Source organism: Aethalodelphis obliquidens, unplaced genomic scaffold, assembly GCF_003676395.1.
Source record: "Aethalodelphis obliquidens isolate GAN/ISIS:26980383/991018 unplaced genomic scaffold, ASM367639v1 scaffold14, whole genome shotgun sequence".
Classification (NCBI taxonomy): domain Eukaryota; kingdom Metazoa; phylum Chordata; class Mammalia; order Artiodactyla; family Delphinidae; genus Aethalodelphis; species Aethalodelphis obliquidens.
In genome coordinates, this window is record NW_020837958.1 from 32,046,815 (window position 1) to 32,066,632 (window position 19,818).

The 19,818-nt window shown below is 49.6% G+C and overlaps 1 protein-coding gene across 16 annotated transcripts in view; it reads right to left on the minus strand.

The window, feature by feature from the left end:
- Positions 1-19,818, minus strand: part of BMAL1 (basic helix-loop-helix ARNT like 1) — a 104,420-nt gene that overhangs the window by 30,034 nt on the left and 54,568 nt on the right. For 10 of the 16 annotated variants that reach the window (XM_027115320.1, XM_027115315.1, XM_027115318.1 and 7 more), the window contains 3 exons: positions 5,873-6,001; positions 3,077-3,200; positions 1,885-2,108 (listed from right to left, as the gene is read on the minus strand). In XM_027115320.1, the coding sequence (XP_026971121.1) occupies positions 1,885-2,024 (140 nt within the window). In that variant the 5' untranslated portion in view covers positions 2,025-2,108; positions 3,077-3,200; positions 5,873-6,001. Of the gene's footprint in view, positions 1-1,039; positions 1,144-1,884; positions 2,109-3,076; positions 3,201-5,872; positions 6,002-16,357; positions 16,369-19,818 lie in introns of those variants that run through there. The other 6 variants (XM_027115319.1, XM_027115324.1, XM_027115329.1 and 3 more) reach the window with 4 other exon arrangements.

Consider the following 19,818-nt stretch of genomic DNA (forward strand, 5'->3'; position numbering starts at 1 on the left):
TGCAAAACACATCAAGCATCAAATATACTATATATTTGGTGACGGTGGGTGAGGTGAGGAGGGGAAATCAAAGTACCCACAAAGAAGTACTGAGCAGAGCCCCAAGCCAGCTCTTCAAAGGCACTGCTACCCAATGCTCTGGTTCTCAGCTCAGCGGGAAACCCCGAGCCCTGAGAAACTGGGACAGAGGGAGGCATGGGGTTGGGGGGCCACAGAGATTCCTGGGGCCACAGCAGGGATCTGCCTTCCTTGCATGGACTCCAGAATCCAGTTTTCACATCACCTTGTGGTTCAGTAGAAAACAGATTGAAATCCTCAGAGGAAGGAGTTCTAAATCCCCTGGGTCAGCTCACACCCTTCTCCAACCCCTAAATCGCTCAGGAGGGCACTGGCCAACATCTGGGCCTCCTCCTTTCTCCTGTAAGAAAGGAGGGATTATGGCCTTCCAAACAATGTCATCTCAAGGGCAAAAACAACTTTCTCAGGAGCACTGAGGCACATCACGGGCATTCTAGAACAGTGGTTCCCAACCAAGAGCCCTCAATTTCCCCACAGGCAGAGACTTTCTCTAGCTAGTCCTGAAGTTCAGAAGAAAATCTACAGGCCACAGGGGAAAATGACAACTCTCTCTTCCCTTTTGTCTAGACTTGTATCCGCTCACTGAGGCAGATGACCATCTCAGGTGAAAAGCAGCTCTGCCCTACAGGTATGAGTTTAGGGCATTAAAATGATAAGATAAAGGATTATGGTCGCTTAATTAATAGGGTCTCCACGAATTACAGAAGACCTGCAAACTGGGGTCCATGCAGGAAACCTGAAAGTTCTGGATGGAGACAAGGTTGGGAACCACAGATCTAGATAGCAGAGGTCTTAGAACATGTCAAGGCCTCCATCAGCACTGGCCCAAGACAAAGGCTCCACAGAAAGCACCTAGTTTCCCTGTTGGGGAGTTACTGCCATGGAAGAACACCCTCTCGGTCCTCACACCCACTCTCCATCCCCTGGGCGTCCACTCTCTTAATCATCTGGGATCACTTACATATTACTCATAGCATCTCCTAGTGGGCATCTGACCTCCAGCCACTGTGCTCCCCAAATTCGACCTGTGAACTTCAGCAGAAAGGACATCTGCTGTAGGGGGATACCTCCTTGGAGATTTTCCCTCATTAAACAGAAGAAAACCTCTCAAATGGACATTTGGGCAAGACTCCACAGTTGCCTCTACAAAACAAAACGTGCCTTTGGATGTTCTATGCTGACTTATTCCCTAGATGTTTGTTCAGCTACAGAAGAGCTGACTGTAAGTGTGAAAACTTACTTACTCAAAAGAAAAGCCATCTAGTCTAAAAAGAAAAGTACTATTTAATGTAAGAGGAACTAATTTAAATAATGTTTAAGGACAATGTCACTGTTCCTATACTGTTTCCAGAGATGACCTCTACTTATTCACTCCACAAACGTTAAGCAAGCCATTGATGTCCTCCTAGAGAGAAGCCTTCAGGCAAAGCTCTTTTTGAAACCACTGAGGTTACATCCAGGGACTTGGCCATCTTGCTCACAAGAGCAAAGGAAAATGAAGAAAGGGGTAAAATGTGGAACCTGGCTTTAAGGCTATTCTTTTTCCCTCGATGTGGAACAATCTGGGGACAGGAGCAGGGAGTAAACACCTCAGCAGTACTGGAAGCTCCCTCCTGCTTGCAATCCAGGGGGAAGATAAAGGGCAAAATCAACTACTGTGTGGCCAGCTGGAGTTGGATCTTTCATTCCCACCCCTTTTCACAGAGAGGATCCCTTCTTCCAGGAGGGACAGTAGAGGCCCTAGATGTTCGTGCCTGTGAGCCGACACCAAGTTTAGCCAGAGGAAGACGAGCCCAAAGGCCTTACTGGTAGTCCGTGGAGCTGCCCTTGCGTTTCCGGTTGCAATCCATGCCACCGGTGCCCAGGGGGCTGGAGAGGAGGTCGGTGGCACCTGGGGACATGAAGTCGCTGATAGTTGAAGAAATGTCCATTCTCTGTTCAGCCATTGGAGTCTGGAATAGGTACAAGGAGGCACAGAGGCACGTTTATTTCTACGTGCTCTTCTAAGGTGGAGGACGACCAGGGTGGCTCTGTGGAGGAAAAGGGACTTGATTACAGCACCAACATCTCTCTCGCCCAGCCAACCAGAACAGGACCAGGTAGAACTGGAAGGGGCATCGTATTTACTCTAGGAGTTACTATAGGTAATTTAGGCTCACCCACTCGTTTTTCTTGTAGACACAAAGCTCAGAGAAACTGGGTGGCTTCTCCTAGATCCCCATGCCAGGGCATGGAAGAACTAAACCAGAACCCAAGGCTCTAGAAGTTACAGCCCTGTGCTCCTCCCACGGAGGGGACCAAGTGTCCCAGATGTTCTGACAGTCCTAAATTAATCTTCTTCTAATCAAATCTAATCAATGAAATAAACATGATCTACTTGTTATCTTTGTGTTTTTAAAAATTTATTATTTTATTTATTTTTGGCTGTGTTGGGTCTTCGTTGCTGTGCGCAGGCTTTTTCTAGTTGTGGTGAGCGGGGGCTACTCTTCGTTGTGGTGCGCGGGCTTCTGAACGCGGTGGCTTCTCTTGTTGCGGAACACGGGCTATAGGCGTGCGGGCTTCAGTAATTGTGGCACGTGGGCTCAGTAGTTGTAGCGCACGGGCTTAGTTGCTCCGCGGCATGTGGGATCTTCCCAGACCAAGGCTCGAACCCGTGTCTCCTGCATTGGCAGGCGGATTCTTAACCACTGTGCCACCAGGGAAGCCCTATCTTTGTATTTTTATTACAATTTTTTATCAAGGTTGTAGGAAAGCAGAAAATATCCTTTCTCAGCCTGTAAGTCCCACTTGGGAGTCAGGAAAAAGTGGTCCCTCTCCATCACTGGCCCAGGCAAAGTCTGTCCTGTCCTCCCAAACTGTCCTTTTGTACTCAGGATTCCACTGCAAGGAAAACCTAGCATAATGAAGTGAAGACACTGCAAACACTTGCAAAACATTTTGAGAATTCATATCTTAAAAGCACAAAGTGAGTCGGCCCAAAGGAGAGGCTGGCAAGTACCTTGCAAGGGACTCCAACTGCAAACCCAGTTGAAGGTGGCCGTGCACTGCCCGCTGTCGGGGTCCAGCTCCAAGTGACGTGACTGGGGCTGTCACTCCCACTCTCTGGGCCCGAGTTTCCTCATCTGCAAAGTGAGAGGCAAGGGTGAGCTCTTGTTTTCACTGTCACTATTGTGCCCACACATTAGAGACCTGAGCCCTCCTGGTTAGGCGTGTGCTGTGTTTTCACTCTCACGACCATTGCTGGAGTGAACATCTTTGTGTGCGTAGCTCTGCACATTTGAGCTATTATCTCTAAAAGTCAGACTGACAGGTCTAAAGGGGACACACATTGCATGTTTTGGTAAATACTGAAACACTGTGCTCCAGAAAAGAACCAATAATTTACATCCCCAGTAAGAGCTCTTGTCAATCTGAAAGAAAAAAACGAAACCTGTTTTTACTTGTAATTTAAAATTATTATGGATGGTGCTCCTACGTTTATATGGGCATTTTTTGGTTTTCCTTTGTGCCCACTCATGTCCTATTTTCCTACCATATTGTCTTTAGGATCGATGGGCCTCCTAACTCATGCTCACCCGGGCACCTGAACTGGTGGGAGAAAAGCATGCAACGATCCTTGACTCTTCTGCTCCATTTATTCTCCCACTCTGCTACCATACTTGCTCTTTCCTCCTCAAACCTCCAACATCTCCCCAGTCCTCATGCTTAGCTGATACTTCACTAAGAGGCCAGCAACCACTTCTACCAGCTACCTAGATGCTGCAGGCTAGGACCCCAGCCCCAAAGCATGCTGACCCCATCCTCTTTTACTAGTCCAGACCATCCGCCCCAATCCTGCATCATCCACTTCCCCCACTCTAAAGCATCACTCCCATTAGGATAAGAACACACTCAAACAACTCTCATCTTGCGGGGGAGAAAAACACAACTTTTTTGAACTCCACTCCCTTCCAGTTACTGCCCCAATTCTTTGTTTCCAATTGCTTTCCTCTTCCCTCACTATAACTCAACTCAAATCAGGCTTTTGTCCCCATCATCCCACTACAACAGCCCCTGTTGGGTTCACTAGTGACCTCCTCATTGCTAAATCCAACAGCAAGTTCTCCATTCCCTCCCTACTCGTCCCATCAGCACATCTAATAGAGTTGATCTCTCCCTCCTGTCTCTCAGCTTCATGGTTCTCCTACTTCAGTGGCCACTCCTCTTTGGTCTCTTCAGCTGGTTCCTCTCGTCTCCTCGCCTCTAGCTGTCCTCGGCCCTCCTCTCTGTCTATACTCACTCCCTAGGAGATCTGTCTAGTTTCATTGCTTCAAATACTATCCATGCTATGACAACTCCCATATTTACATCTCCAGCCCAGATCTCTCCCCAGATTCCAAACCTGTATAACCAACCATCACCCTGGCATCTCCCTTTGAATATACAACAGAAACATGAAACATCCATGACCAATCCCTGGTTCTCCCCAAGCCAAGCCTCTTGGCCATGCCCAGGTCAGTAAGTGGTACTTCAATCCTGCTTGCCACTCAGACCCCAAACCTAGAAGTCACCCCTGACTCCTTTCTTTTCTTCACAACCTGCATCCAATCCATCAGCAAATCTTATCAGCTCAAGATTAAAAAAACATCCAAAATTCAACCACTTCTCCCCTTTTTCTTTCATATTTCTGCTCAGATGAAACTTCATCAGTGAAGCTTCCCTGAAGAGCCACATAATATGACCCCCCCACCAACTCTTCCTAACCACCCCAGGCCTGCTTAATTTTTTCCCATCGCCCGTATAAGCATTTGGCCTGCAATAATCTACTTAATTTACTGGCTGTCCTCTCCATTAGACTATAAGCATCAGGAGAGCAGGGACTTTGGTTTACTGCTTGCACCCTTAGTGCCTAGAACACTTTCTAGCACACAGTAAGCACTCAAAAAATGCATGTTGAATGAATAAATTTGTATATCAGGAATATTAATCTTTGCTCGTTATAGATGTTGTAAATACTTCCCCCCGCTTTTGCCTTTTTACTTTGCTTATGGTATTTGTATATGATACTAAAAGTGACATGTTTTAAAAACCCTGTCACCCCAAAATAATAAAAACATTCTCTTCTTTGCTGATGTTTTTATAATTTTTTTAAAAAAATTTAGTTCTTTAATCCACTTGGAAATTATTTTTGGTACACGACCTAAGGTTGGGAATTTCTTATTTCTCTCCAAAGAATAGACAGTTGTCCCAACACCACTCACTAGACCATGTGTCCTGTTACCTGTCACTTGAAATGCCATCTTTATTGATTTGTTTTCTATTTCTGGACTTTCTCTTCTTTTCCTTTGATCTGCTTATTTCCATCCTGGTACCACACTATTTATGATTGTGGCTTTATAATACATTTTAATATCTGGTAGAACAATTCCTTTCCTGCTTCTTACTCTTCATTTTTAGAAATTTCCTGGCTAGTCTGATGTATTCTTCAAGGAGCATTTTATAATCATTTAATCACATTAAAGGCCCTGCCGCAGCTGTAGCTTTTGTTGTTATTATCATCATTATTACTGACATTAAGAGAAGTAGGCCAGCAGTGAGCACAGACCTCAGGGTCTCGGTGACCCTTTGGGTGTCAGACCTGTGGTGCCCCCCCTAGCCCCCACTCCTCTTTTTGAACAGCCATACATTTGCATGAGGTGGAAAATTTCAAGTTTCAGGGCTCCTGGAAGAAACCACACTTCCTGAGGGAAGGACTACCATCGGAGCTGCCAATGATAGTCACTCTAGGCAGGGGTGGGTGGGATAGGATTGTTACCTGAAGTTACGGTTCTTAAACCCCAGATCCACCTTGGGAGAAGCAAGGGGCCACTGGACTTGTTGGTCACCTCAAAGCAATTTTCATGTTTTGTCGCTTCCTTTCAGGCAGTCAACTTCTTCCAGAAACCTACAGTGGGGCCCACAGGAAAAGAAATCCCAAACAGGTCAATTTGGAGTAAATGAAAAGTCTCATAGCAGCTGAGGAAGATGGGGAACTTGCTCATGACTCCTGATTACAGGGAGCAATGCTGAGCTGACCGTCCCGTCCTTCAACTGCCTGTTAAACTCAACTGCAAACACATGAGGAAGTCTGCCAGGAGATATTTTCTGTGAAAAACAATGCCTTTTAAATTACTAAACGTAAATTCTTGGACACGGCCTTAAGAGGAAGAAGATAATTATATTTTTCATTTCTCCTACGGGGTCAAGCAATAATAACAGTGAACAGTGACTGAGCGTGTACTTGGCGTCAGGCGCTGTTCTTACTGCACCATGTGGATTAACTCACTCAGACCTGAAAATAACTCTGAGGTAAATACTGTTGTTTCCACATTTTACCAAGAAGATCGAGGCAGAGAGAGGTGAAGAAACCAGCCGAGGTCACACAGCAGGAGAGCAGTGGGGCTCCAGGAGCTACACCTGCGAATAACGACACCACTCAACTCTCTCTCCAGCCAGGTGAGTTACCTAAATGCACACAACGAGGAACCACAGAAAACAAGTCTTCAGGAAACATTAAGCCAAGACGAAATGCCAGCAGGGCCAATACCTGAAGCCGCTGGGAGTGAGCTGACGCTGAAAGAAAATGTCCCTGAACTCAAGCACATGTGGTAGAGAAATCAGTTCTGAAAAGCTGCTCATGTTAAATTAAAGCGGGGGGAGAGTTTGCTGCCCTGCCCACCTCCTGCTGGCAGGATACAGGGGTCTCCTCTCTGGCCCTGCGACCCCTGTGGAAGGAACAGGCTCTGAAGGAAGAAATGGGCTGCACCCGCCCCACTACTCCCTACCTGCTCCACCTTGAGACGGAAAGACAGATTTTAACTGGGGCCTTCCTGACCTTCCTGAAGCACAAATTCTGGCGCTTCACATTCCACTGGCTAATTCTTGCATCTTCAATGACCTGCCTTTGTCTTGATCATTATAAAGGTCTTCAAATGAATATTCAGGGATAGAATGGACCGTGTCCTCCCGATTTATTCTTCCTCGCAGTCTGGTTCAGAAACCCTCACTGTCTGACACAGGTAACCCTGTCTGGGCAAGTGCAAACGATGTGACCAGGAATTCTGGACTCCCAGTCCCTAAGCCTCGATGGATAAGCAGCAGGGATGCAAAGTCCCCAGGGCAGGGCTGCTTGGGGGAGGCTCAACACACACGATCCCACCTAAATCTGATTCCCCATCCAGGTCCCACACTATCCCGCCAGCCCCCAAATTTGCAACCCAGGATCCACCCTGGGCGACCTCCCTTCTCCTTCTAACAGCCCCAGAGCCCACACTTGGCCCTTGGATGGGTGGGTCCAGCCACTTCATCCATCCTTTATCCATCGCCTCCATCCAGGCTGCTCCCCTCTCCAGTCTCGCCCCCTCCTCACCGTGGTCAGAGGTAGGACACCCCCTTGCTTAAAATGCTTCAGTGGCTTCATTGCTCTCCCCAAGCCTTCCAGATAAAACCCCAAACACCCCTAGCAGGATACACCAAGCCTCCGCAAAAGACGTGCTCGCTCTCCAGCCCGACAGCTCATCTGCTACCCGAGGCGCCAGGCTGCTGAAATACTTAAGCTCCCAAAAGCACGCAGCCGAGAGCACGAGGCCTCAGCTGTGCCCACTTTGTTTTACAGGTGTGGCTCCCTTTACCCACTCGGTCACCGGGGGAACGCCTGCGTGCCTTTCAAGTGCCCTCAGGTGTACCCTCAGAGAAGCCTCCAGCTCTCCCGGGCTGCCCCGCCCCTTCCCCTCGCCCGCTGCGGCCTCTCTGCCTAGACCCCGCCCAGCCCCGCCAGCTGCGCCTGGATCTCACGGCTCAGCATCTCCCAGCACCATGCCTTGCATTTTCTTTCCCCCACGTCCCTGAAATTTAGATAAAGGTTCTCCGTACCAAACTCCATACGAAATTTCTTATTTTGAACATTTTTTTCCAGCACTCATGTTTACTTTATAGAAATAATAAATGCTAACATAGATTTTTGGCATTGTATTTTGCAAAACAAAAACCATGTTTCTTATATGCTTGGACAAGGTAAGGAAGCTGAGTCAGCTGTGACAGTTATTTTTTGGAAAACTGTTTTCTCTCCAGGAAGGTGTTCTTAGAGGTAAGACAATAAATGGAACAACGAAAAGAAAAGGGGCAAAACACGTCTTCTGTGCTAACTACTTCCAGAAGAGATTTGAGCCAAGAGAGGGGGCTCCAAGAGGCCAAAGGTACCTGGGAGAGGGACCCTTGCTGACTGGGGGCTCAGGGCTGGCCCTGGTGCTGCCATCCAAGTGACACATAGCGAGGACGCTCTTGGGAGAGCCTGGCCATGGTCCTGGAGTCAGGGGTCACACGTGTGCCCACTTCTGACCTAGAGATTTCCGAAGGTGGGAGGGAGGCTCTCTGGGTGGCCAGAGAAAGCCAGGCATGAAGGGACCTGGGACGTGTACCTGGCAAGAGCTTGGGGGCACCCTCTGTCCCACCTCAGTCCCCTTGTGCTCCTCGGAGCATAGGGAGAAGATTCTCTGGGGTTCCACACAAAGGAGCAAGGGTGCTAGCAGAGGTGAGCCTGTCAGCCACTATTAGGTGCCAAAAGGAGACAGCTGGTACTCGGAGCAGAGTGGGGCAAGGCTGAAGGGCCCCTAAAGAAACCCACACACACCATCCACAGGAAGATGGCCACAGGGTGCCCTCCAGCTGTGGACCAGGCATCTCTGGGCTTTCCCTCCTCCCTGCCCCAGCACCCCAGAACGACAAGCAGAGAAAGGGGAGCGTGTGGATTGTATCAAGGTTCACACCATTAGCTGCTCCTCTGTGTGGGAAGTCGGCAGGCTGCCTCATGCCAGGCCTGGTCAAGTGACTCGCCCTGATGGATGAATGTGAGTGGAAGGGACAGTGGCAACCTTCAAACTGACCTTTACTGCGTGTCCCCCTGTTTGTGCCGAGACCAGCGATTCCTGGATAGAGGCTCCTCCTTTAGCCAAGACCCTGTACGGATGCAGCATGAACAAGAAGTAAACCTTGGCCACTGTAAGCCCGAGATGTTGAGGTTGTTTAATACCAGGGTGACTGGCTCTTCTGTTTGCCTCTGACCTTCCTGATTTAGCACTGAAAGTCCTGCATCCCCGGAAACCCCTTGGTCCCCTAGTTGACACAGGCAGGAAGAAGGAAACAGACTCTGATCCTGGAGCCACAGACCAAGCCTGACCTGGGAGGAGGGAGCGGGAATAGTGGCGGTCACACTGGTGGAGTTTACTCTTCACAGTAACCTATCTGTTAATTATGGTCATTATCCCAAATTTCCAGGTAAGGAACTAAGCACTGAAGAGGCAAAGACATCCTGCTTAGCAAGTGGGGACTGAAACCCACATGTGTCTGGCTCACTGGTGGTGGTTCTTTATTCTGCCACACCACTGCCCATCCTGCCCCCAAAGCCACCCCTACAAAGGAAAATACAAATGCCCCCAAAACAAGCACTCCTGAGGAAGGAATCGGGGAAATGTGAGGAGAAGCAATCCTGCTTCAGGAAAGCTACAGAAACTGAAGTAAGAAGTTGTCTCTGGGCTTCCTGGAAGCCAGGGCAGAGAGGGAAACGCTCCTCTTACTTTACTAGGGTTAGCAGGGAGAGGTATCTGTCCAAGAGACTTGTTGGGTTTTTTTTTTTTTGGCCACTCCAGGTGGCTTGCGGGATCTTAGTTCCCCGACCAGGGATTGAACCTGGGCCCCGGCAGTGAAAGCACCGAGTCCTAACCACTGGACCGCCAGGAAGTCCCCGGGAGACTCTTTCTATGTGACCTGAGCAACGCTGTGCCGAATGGCTCTGGCTCTGGGGAAACAAGCTTTGTGAAAGGACAGAGGGCTTCTCCCTTTATAAAATAGGACCCTGGTAAAAGCATGTTTCCCCTCCTGCCCCCGCCTGCAGGTGTAACAGCTGGATGGAGCTCTACTGAGACCACTTCGTGAAGCCTCAGGATGTCACTGGGGTAATGGCTTTTGATGATGTTTAATAGAAGGGCACAGCTTAGGAAAATATGGACGATAGTGAATCAACACCCTTGCTTACCTGTGTCTAGTAGCTACATGCTCACCGATCTACTTTGCCACAAAACCCCTAGCTGCCTGCAAGGACCCCTGTGTGGCCACCTCTGCATCCCCACCACCTTCAAGGCGCTGGCCCTGGACACAGCATCTGCTCCAAAGTACTGTCCTTCCCCCATGCAGAGGAGCAGGGCAGCTGGCCCCGGTTCCATTCTCCATATTCTCAACTCAAGGTTTAATGAGGGGATGAATGTGGAGTTGCTCTGGTCTGTTCAGATGGTGGTGGCCTTTGAGCAGAGGTGAGAGACTGAAGGGTCCCTGTCCCCTCTGCAAGTCCCCCTGATCCTCTGGTTACTCTGAAAGTTTGTGGGGAGTTTGGTTGCCTCGCTTTGCAACAGACGGATTTAGAGAACATTCACCCATGAGACCAGGTGCCTCGACCCTAAGATAACCGGGGTTTGCACCACGATCAATCAGCAAGCATTTCTTTAGCCCTAGTGGAAGTCAGGGCACTGGGGACACAGCGGGGTATGTTTAAGATCCCCTCAATCCTGATCACTGCTATAGGCAGGGTCGTGCCTGCAGTTGTGCAAGCAGTGCACTGCCCCATGTCAGTGTACCTGCGCCTCTGTTAAGTGGCAGAGATTTGTGGAGCCATTACTACAAATTTCCAGCAGGTGGCAGTCAAGTATCTTGAGGAAGAAATGCCTTTTTTCCCCTAGCTGTGGGGCATATGTGAGGTACAGGAGCAGAACAGAGGAGAAAATGATTAGCTTACTTGCCGGTGTGTGTGGGGTAATGGAAGGAGAAGGGACCAGGGAGGAGGGGAGACTTGAACCAGGTTTGCCTGGTGGACTGGATGATTAGAATGATGTTCTGAGCAGAGGAGAGCTCATTTGCAGTGGCTGTCAGGGGCCTGGGGAGAACCCCGTTTGTGGCACTTGTGTACCCAGTCCTACTGGAAGCTCTAGATGCTTGGGAATCCTGAAATCAAACAAAAATCAAGGAGCTTGCATTTGGAACGATGGGGCTTAGAGAGCCTATTGAGAGGGTCTCACAAGAGGCAGGGGTTGGGAATCCTGGAGTAGTTTGGGAATCAAAACAAGGCTGGTCCGGGCTTCCCTGGTGGCACAGCGGTTGAGAGTCCGCCTGCTGATGCAGGGGACACGGGTTCGTGCCCCGGTTTGGGAAGATCCCACATGCCGCGGAGCGGCTGGGCCCGTGAGCCATGGCTGCTGAGCCTGCACGTCCGGAGCCTGTGCTCTGCAACGGAAGAGGCCACAACAGTGAGAGGCCCGCAGCCCGCATACTGCAAAAAAAAAAAAAAAAAAATCCAAGGCTGGTCGGACTTCCCTGGTGGCACAGTGGTTGGGAATCCGTCTGCCAATGCAGAGAACGGGTTCAACTCCTGGTCCGGGAAGATCCCACATGCGGCAGAGCACTAAGTCCATGGGCCACGACTACTGAGCCTGCGCTCTAGAACCCATGCACCGCAACTACTGAGCCCGTGCGCCTAGAGCCTGTGCTCCACAACAAGAGAGGCCACTGCAACGAGAAGCCCGCGTACTGCAGTGAGGGGTAGGCCCTGTTCGCCGCAGCTAGAGAAAGCCTGTGCACAGCAACGAAGACCCAACACAGCCAAAAATAAATCAAATAAATAAGTTTAAAAACAAGGCTGGTCTATGTGGAAAAGGGCCCCAACACCACTGATAGAGGAGAGTCCACAGCATTCCAGTCTTGGAGGGCTACTGAGGGCTGTTAGGAAGATTCTGAGATCTACTTAAAAGGCACAACACAGAGCATGCACCTAGCCCAGCACACGAACTCAGTAACTGTTTGTTGAACGAGTGATAAAAGGGACCTTCTTAGACCGTCGCCACGTCTGTCACTGAAGTACAGGAAAGAGAACAGCCTGAGGAACAAGCTACAGCCCCACTGTGCTTTCCGGGAGGACTCTTGGTCCTGGACGGGGATGCACGGACCACTGATGGCACCTGTGTGGGAAGTGGCCCAATTCCAGCCGACGGCTGAGCAGCTGCCCAAATTGAGGTGGATCATGATATGGAGGCAGAGCAGAGAGGCCATAAAGAAGGGTCGTAACTTTCTGGACACTTGCTGAAGGAGAATTTTTATTTTATGTGCAGAAAACAATGAGTGGACAAGCAGGTCCAGATTATTCCTTTAACAGGTTTGATAAAAAAGACTGCAGAATAACTTGGAGTCTCAGGAATGCCTGGTTCCCCTTCAAATATCCATGAATCACCTGAAAAGGGAACTGATGTTCCTTATTGCTTTTAATGCACCAGGCCCTTTATGACACAGTGGTTAGGAGCATGCTCTCTGCTGAGAAGTGATGGTCAGGTTTCAAATCCCGACTCTACCAGGTATTAGTGTCTGGGGTGCAAATCTCAGTTCCAACATATACACGACCCTTAACTTTGCGTGTCAGGGTCTCCTGACCTGGGAGATACAGATGATAACATTACCTACCTCAGAGCTGTGGTGGAGAAAGGAGATGAAGAAAGTGCTTAAAGTGGTATCTGGCACATAATAAACCCTCTATACGTGTTAACTATTATTATTTTGTCATTTAAGCATCGCCAAAGCTCTATTAGATGTCATCTCTCCCACTTTAAAAATGAGGAAACTAAGTTTCAGAGAGGTTAGGAAACTTGACCAAGGCCAGGGATTTTATAGGAAGGTAGATTTAAACCCAGGTCGGTCCTTTCCACTATGTGGCATGGCCTCCATGCAAAATAAAAAATGGGCACATTCCAGAGTATGCTGTTATGAAATTCTTCACACCAGCACTTCCCAAAGATCTCTTCCTGAATACCAACCCCATGAAACTTTAATGATGTTACATGGCGGGAAAAAAATCAATGGCCAAAGAAGCGTGGGCAATTCCGGGCTAAATGCTGGGTTTCTCCTCTGCAGGGCTTCTCGGAACCTTAAACAGGGCCCTGCAGAGGGCAAAGTCCGGGAGTGGCGGGGTCTCCACCTGCCCACAGATGCTGGTCCACATGTTTTTCTTCACCTAACATCTAATGGACAAAGGTTGGATGGGGCATATTAAGGTGAACCTTGCTCTGCAGAATCATTCAGGATGCAGTGATCCTGCTTCCTCTCCTTCCCTGCCTATTTCCTCGCCAGAAGGTGGTCGGCATGGCTTTGTCAGCCTTCTGGCTCCTCTGAGAAAAGCCGAAGTTCTGACGACCCTGTCCCACTTTGCCTCGTGAGTGGTCCCTGGCCGCTTCCTCCGCCCAGTGCCTGCCCTCTGCCTCTCAGCACCCACATGCATTCAGCCCACCCACCAGCCCAGACCCAGGGCTTCTCTGCATTGCCTGGAGGACCACAGTGGAATGTGAAGCCGCCAGGGGGGGTTCACATGTGCTGCCTCCCCAGAGGATGCAGGCCTTGTTCTCCTCGGTGCCCCAGTGCCGGGAGGCAGGGCGTGCTCTGTACCGGTCACATCCTGGCTGCTCTGGGAGGCCACCTCCCGAGGGCCAAGCTCTCCTGGCCCTCAGCCTTGACACACCCCTGCATTTGATGATGGTACAGGGGTGGTCATCAGGAGGGACCAGTGAGTCACACTCAGTAACCAGAGACACACAGCCTGCCTCCAGGCTGTTGGGGGCTTTTTCTTTTCTTTTCTTTCTCCTTTTTTTCCCCCTTCTTTTGTTAAAACCTACAGGGTAAGAGAATAGAGCTTGGCCCTAAAGACTCAGGGGAAGAACGCTCTTTCCACCAAAACACCTGCTGCCTGAAGTTGAAGAAAGTCCTAGAAAACATCTGCATCTTGTTCTAAAGGAAACAGAAGGATGCACTGCTGTTATTGGCGGTAAAGAAAAGGATGCTGGTGTGAGGGGAGCAGAGTCAAAGATGGGGCAGCCCGAAAGGTGCTGAGTTTCGGGGTAGGGCTGTGGATGGAGGCCAGCTGGGACAGGCAGCAGGGGGTGGACCCGAGCAGCGTTGAGACTCAGAGAGGAAAAGGGATGTGCCTCCTTTGAGAATGTGGGGAAGGGAGAGAGAAGGACAGAAAAATGGGAAGAATATCGAGCAGTGGTGAAAAGAGATGGAACAGCCTTCGCCTTTCCGCCACGGCAGGGAGCAAGGCCGACTACAGAGTGGGCAGGGACTTGAGCACAGGCCGGGAAGCGGTGCAGAGCAAGGGTGGGCAAGGCCGTGCACTGGGGGCTTATCCAGGCCTGTGACCTGCCCGCACCTCCCCCGGCAGGAGCAGAGGAAGAGCCAGGGTTCTTCCCTGGAAGGCGGGGCTCGCGGGGCATGGACGAAAGGGTGAGGGGATGATATGGGTGTGAAGAGAGGTAGGACGGGGTGGTGGTCAGTCCTCTGGAGCCAGACAGCCTGGGTTCAGCTCTGCCGCTTACTAGCTGTGTCCTGGGCCAGTTCCGTGACCCCTGGGAGCTGCAGTCTCCTCACCTGGAACAGGAGGAGGATCCCTCCTCAAGACTGAATGAGGTCAGTACATGAAAAGCACTTAGGATGCCCATCGGGTTAACTGCGGTTACTGAAATGGATGAGCTGTGAGGTGAGACAAGGAGAAGGCGGCTGGGGGAGGTAAGCACGGAGGTCACAGAAAGCAAACTCAGACCACAAGTCTGGGGTGAAGGGGCTCAAAAATGGTGGGAGCTGGAGCACCTGGGGTGGCAGGGAGTGCCTGGCAAGTGGACAGTGAGCTCTGGGAGCAGAAGGCAGCCGATGAGTGACGGGGAAAGGCCCGGAGAGGGACATGGCGGGGTAGAGACCGTGCCAGAGGCCCGCGTCTTGCAGCTGGAAGCACTGAGGGCTCCTCAGAATTTGAGAGGGAGGTGTTACTTTAAGAAGTCCATTGGGCTTCCCTGTTGGTGCAGTGGTTGAGAGTCCACCTGCCAATGCAGGGGACGTGGGTTCGTGCCCCGGTCCAGGAAGATCCCACATGCTGCAGAGCGGCTGGGCCCGTGAGCCATGGCCGCTGAGCCTGGGCGTCCGGAGCCTGTGCTCCGCAACGGGAGAGGCCACAACAGTGAGAGGCCCGCGTACCGCAAAAAAAAAAAAAAAAAAAAGAAGTCCAACCTCTTCATTTGACAGTCAATGAAACTAAAATTAGAGAAATAACTCCTACGGAAAGCTGGGAAGAGGATAATGAGAAAGTTAGATCAACAGGTGATGATAACAAAACGTTAGAGTGACCCAGGAAGACGAGATGGCGAAAGCAAAGGATGACGATTTCCCTGGATGGAGACCGCAGGAGAAGCAGAAGCCAGTGGCTGACAGTGTCGCCCAGGGCTGGGCTGCACGGGGGACTCTGGGTGGGGGGAACACCCGGCTAAGAAGGGTCAGGGGCACGGTCCCACCCACCACAGGATTTTGCTGATGGGTAAGGAGGCCTCAGAGGGCTACCACGGCCCCAAAGGCCAGAAGCAATGCATCCAACAGAACTTACTAAGCGTCCATATATGCCAGGTAGTTCCTACAGTGGAAGAACTGGTAATTTGAGTAAACCTGCACCACAAATTGCCTGTGGCAGTCCAATTTCAATTCAGGACGGTTCTGTCACAATGGAGACACTAGGAGTGTGCTGTCCCACGACGATTCATTAACCTTTCAACAGACATCTACTGGGAGCCCCCAAGTGCCAGGCACTGTTCTCCATGGCAGGGCTGGGGCAGGGGACAAGGAGCCTTCTGCTCGTCTGGCATACATTCCGGTGACCAAGGCAAGCAAAGGGTTAAAGGCTGAAGGATTCTGGGAGGTGGGGAGAAAGTCGGAGATGGGGCAGGAGGCACACTGGGGAGGAAAGTCGAACTGTGGAGAGATGGGGGTGGGGAAAGGAGTGCTGCAGGTGAGAAGAGCCAGGGCAAAGGGCTGTGGTGGAGGCCACAGGGTGCCGGGCAGACCTCTGTAAGGCTTTGACCCTGAGTGAAACAGCGATGACATGATCCCACGTGGGATTTAAGTCTGGCTGCAGTGTTGAGAAGAAACCGTGAGGAGGGTGGATCCTGTTGGGGGTCTGTGCGCGTGTGTGCGGTGGGGCTGTGTGTGCATGTGTGGTGGGGCTCTGTGTGCACGTGTGTGCAGTGGGGCTGTGTGCATGTGTGTGCGGTGGGGCTCTGTGTGTGTGTGTGTGCGATGGGGCTCTGTGTGCGCGTGTGTGCGGTGGGGCTCTGTGTGCGTGTGTGCGGTGGGGCTCTGTGTGCATGTGCACATGTGTGCATGAGTGTATATGGGGTGGGGGGGGTAAAGAGAGCACCACCAGTGAAGGCCAGTAAGGAGACAACTACAATAGTCTGGGGAAAAGATGATATGCTTCAGGCCTGGTCTGAGGAGTGGCTAAAAGAATTCTAGATATATTTGCAGGTAGGCTGTGCTGATGATGGATGGACGTGAGGTGTAAGAGGAGGCGGGGCTGGGTGGCCATGGTGGGGTGATAAGAAGCTGTCGATTATTGATATGTTGTGAGGGAACAGCCGGCGGGATTTCATGTCTTTCTGCTGTGAGGGGTGTAGCCGGTCTGTAAACTACACAAAGGCCCCCAGCCCTGGGGGCCAGTGGGGGTGAAGACCCCACCTGAGCTCCCCCTGCCAGGCAGCGTGCCCCGTGTGACAGCTGGAGGAAGAGGTGTCTTCTTTTCATCCACCCAGCAGGGCAGGAGCTGTTGGTCTGGATCGTGCTGAGTGGGGGGTCTGCATCACCGACTACATTGCAGCCCACGTACCCACCTCCTGCCTTCCTGGAGCAGCGCCCACCTCCTGTTGACTGAGTATCCCGCGTGCTGAGGATGGTGCTAGCCCTTACCCAACTCATTTGGTCCTCAAAATGACCTTTTGGGGATGGTAAAAAATCACCATCATGTGAAAGATGGCACTGAGGCTCAGAGAGGTGTAGCAACTTGTCCAAAATCACACAGCTGGAATGGAGGAATCAGGGACAGAGCCCCGATGTGCCTAACTCCAGAGCCAGGACTCCATACATACTTTGTTGCTTCAGAGACTCAGCAAAGAAAAGCAAAAGCTCCATCCCAAGCAGGAGGAAGAGGTAGGGCCGGCTCTCACCCATCTGCCTCCCGCCTACAGTGCAAGGATGCCCAAACGGGTCACAAGGCCGTGAATCGACCAGAGTGCTGGGGGCACGGCAGGTGTGCTAAACTGGTTAAACAGTTAACCAGATGATCCCTCCTGTTTCAGCTCGGAACGACTGGGAACCTTTGTGAAATGCACTTGTCCACTTGCCTGCCCTGGCAAGCACCGTTTGAGGAGACGATTGAATTGTGTGATAAGCCTCAAGGCCTCTTGCCAGGGCCCTAGATCTAAGATGTTCATCTGAGTGTTTCCTGACCCCAGGAATAACCCTGCAAGTTCCTCTTTTAACTAAAACGGAATCAGCTTGTTTTCTTTCATTGGTCTCCTTCCTACACAAGGAATAAACAAAATTTCAGTGATTTCAGTTTCATTTTTCTAAGCTTTGGTTACAGCAAGTGAGTGTTACATGTCTAAGAATCTGAAACAACATGAGTTGTCAAGCTCAAGATACTTTTTCTGAGAAAATATGCAGTGGAGGAATCACAACAAAAATAACAACACAAAAACTGCAGCAGCAGAAACCACACACTGGGCTTTTATTCTGTGCCATGCAGTGGTTTTTTCATTTAGTTCTCAATTAGAAGTAACTAAGTCTCAGAGAGGTCAAGTAAACTGCCTGTAAATCCTCAGTGCATGAGTGGGAAAGCCAGGATTCAAACTCAGGTCTGTCAGACTCCAAAGCTCTGTGACAGGTAAAGGAGTTATTATCCTTTCTGAATTAAGTGGAACAAAACAAAAATAAAACCTGCTGTAAATCAATAAAAAGGCAATCACCCTAGTGGAAAAATAAAGATTATGAATAGGTAATTCACACAATCCATTTGCACAGGCAGAGGCCACAAAACAACAAAAACAAACTTGGTAAAAAGCAAGGAGCCTGACTGGTTTTCCTTTCGGTAAAGATCTACACATGGATGTTAAAATACATAAATACATACATACAGTTGGGAGGGGTGAAAAAAACAGAGATGGCAAAGATGAAAAAAGATAACAAAAACTACGTTTTAGACTCTTTAAGATTATATACTTTCTAAAACGGCCAGGGGAAACATCCAAACATCTTATTTCTCTGGCAATGGATGCAGTTAAATTCTGACTTCTATTATATATCCTTATGTAAAAGGACATTTCTAAGATACGTGAAACCATTTCTTTTTTTTTTTTTTTTTTTTTTTTTTTTTTTTGCAGTACGCGGGCCTCCCACTGCTGTGGCCTCTCCCATTGCGGAGCACAGGCTCCAGACGCGCAGTCTCAGCGGCCATGGCTCACGGGCCCAGGCGCTCCGCAGCATGTGGGATCCTCCCCGACCGGGGCACGAACCGGTGTCCCCTGCATCGGCAGGCGGACTCCCAATCACTGCGCCACCAGGGAAGCCCCCATTTCTTTTTATTTCAAGTCTATCCTAAGGTTTCTCCAGCTGATTTATAGGCTAAAATACACACACACATTCTCTCTCCTTCTCCCTGTCTCTCTCGTACTTTCAAAGACTCAATACAAATATTTTCAACATTCTTTTCATTCTCTTGAAATAAAATTTGTAAATAATATAACCTTACCAACACTTATAATTTCAAAAACAATGTGACTGTAATACAAAGAAGAAAAAAATAAAGTTAAAATAAAATGTCTATCAATACACAAAGATTGGACACAGCTACTCTAGAGACATAGTGAAAGATATAATGAGATGCTTGTATCTATTTATAACAAATAGGTAAACCTCATATACCTGGTGGTTGTGTTCCTGGAAAATTCAGTATATATTAAAAACATGAAAAAATTATTTATGTTTATATGTAAAATGGAGTCAGACTCTAGGCCCAGATCATTATAAACAGGGTCTCACCTACATGAATGCCCACTGAATTTTGGGAAGTTGGGCAGGATGTTGGACAATCCTTTATTCTCTACATGTTACATCCAGCATCCCTGCTGCCCCTCAGTGAAAGCCCTGTGCCCCAAGTTGTGACAGCCCAACCACCCTGCACATTCCTGAGATGTCCTATAGGGGGCGCTACGTACCCATTCACAACCAGTAGTACGTTTCACCTGCATTTTCTACAAAGAGAAGGGTCAAGGAGGGCTTAAGATATTTACTCAAAGCCATATAGGAAATCAACAGCAGAGTATACAGTAGAGGAGGAAGGGAATTATTATAATATTTATGTTTATTAAGTGGTAGACATTGTGCCAGGTGCCTTTTGTTATGTCCATCCAGGATCTCATCTAATCCTCCTACCAACCTTGGGGTTAGTTCTATTAGCATCCCCAGTTTTCAGACAGAGACACTATGTATCAGGGAAGCTAGGACACTGCTCAGGGCCCCGTTTTAGGTAACTACAGAACTAGATTTTATCCAGTCCTTTTTCTATTGTTTCAAGCTGCTCTCCCTCCAGGTTTTGGGCCCACACCTTGGAAACGAGGTCCCTCACTTTGCTGCTTATCTCTCGGAAATAGTAACTGGGATACACGCTATCTGAAAAGCAACCGACAAAGATAAAGATGGTTCAGTCCATTTCTCAGCCCTTCTGGCTCAGCCAGTGTGGCCAATGCCTGGACCAGGAAAGCCCAGGGGCACCTGAACACAGGAAGCAGACTCTTGATTAAGTCATGAATCACCTTTTCCTGGATTCTT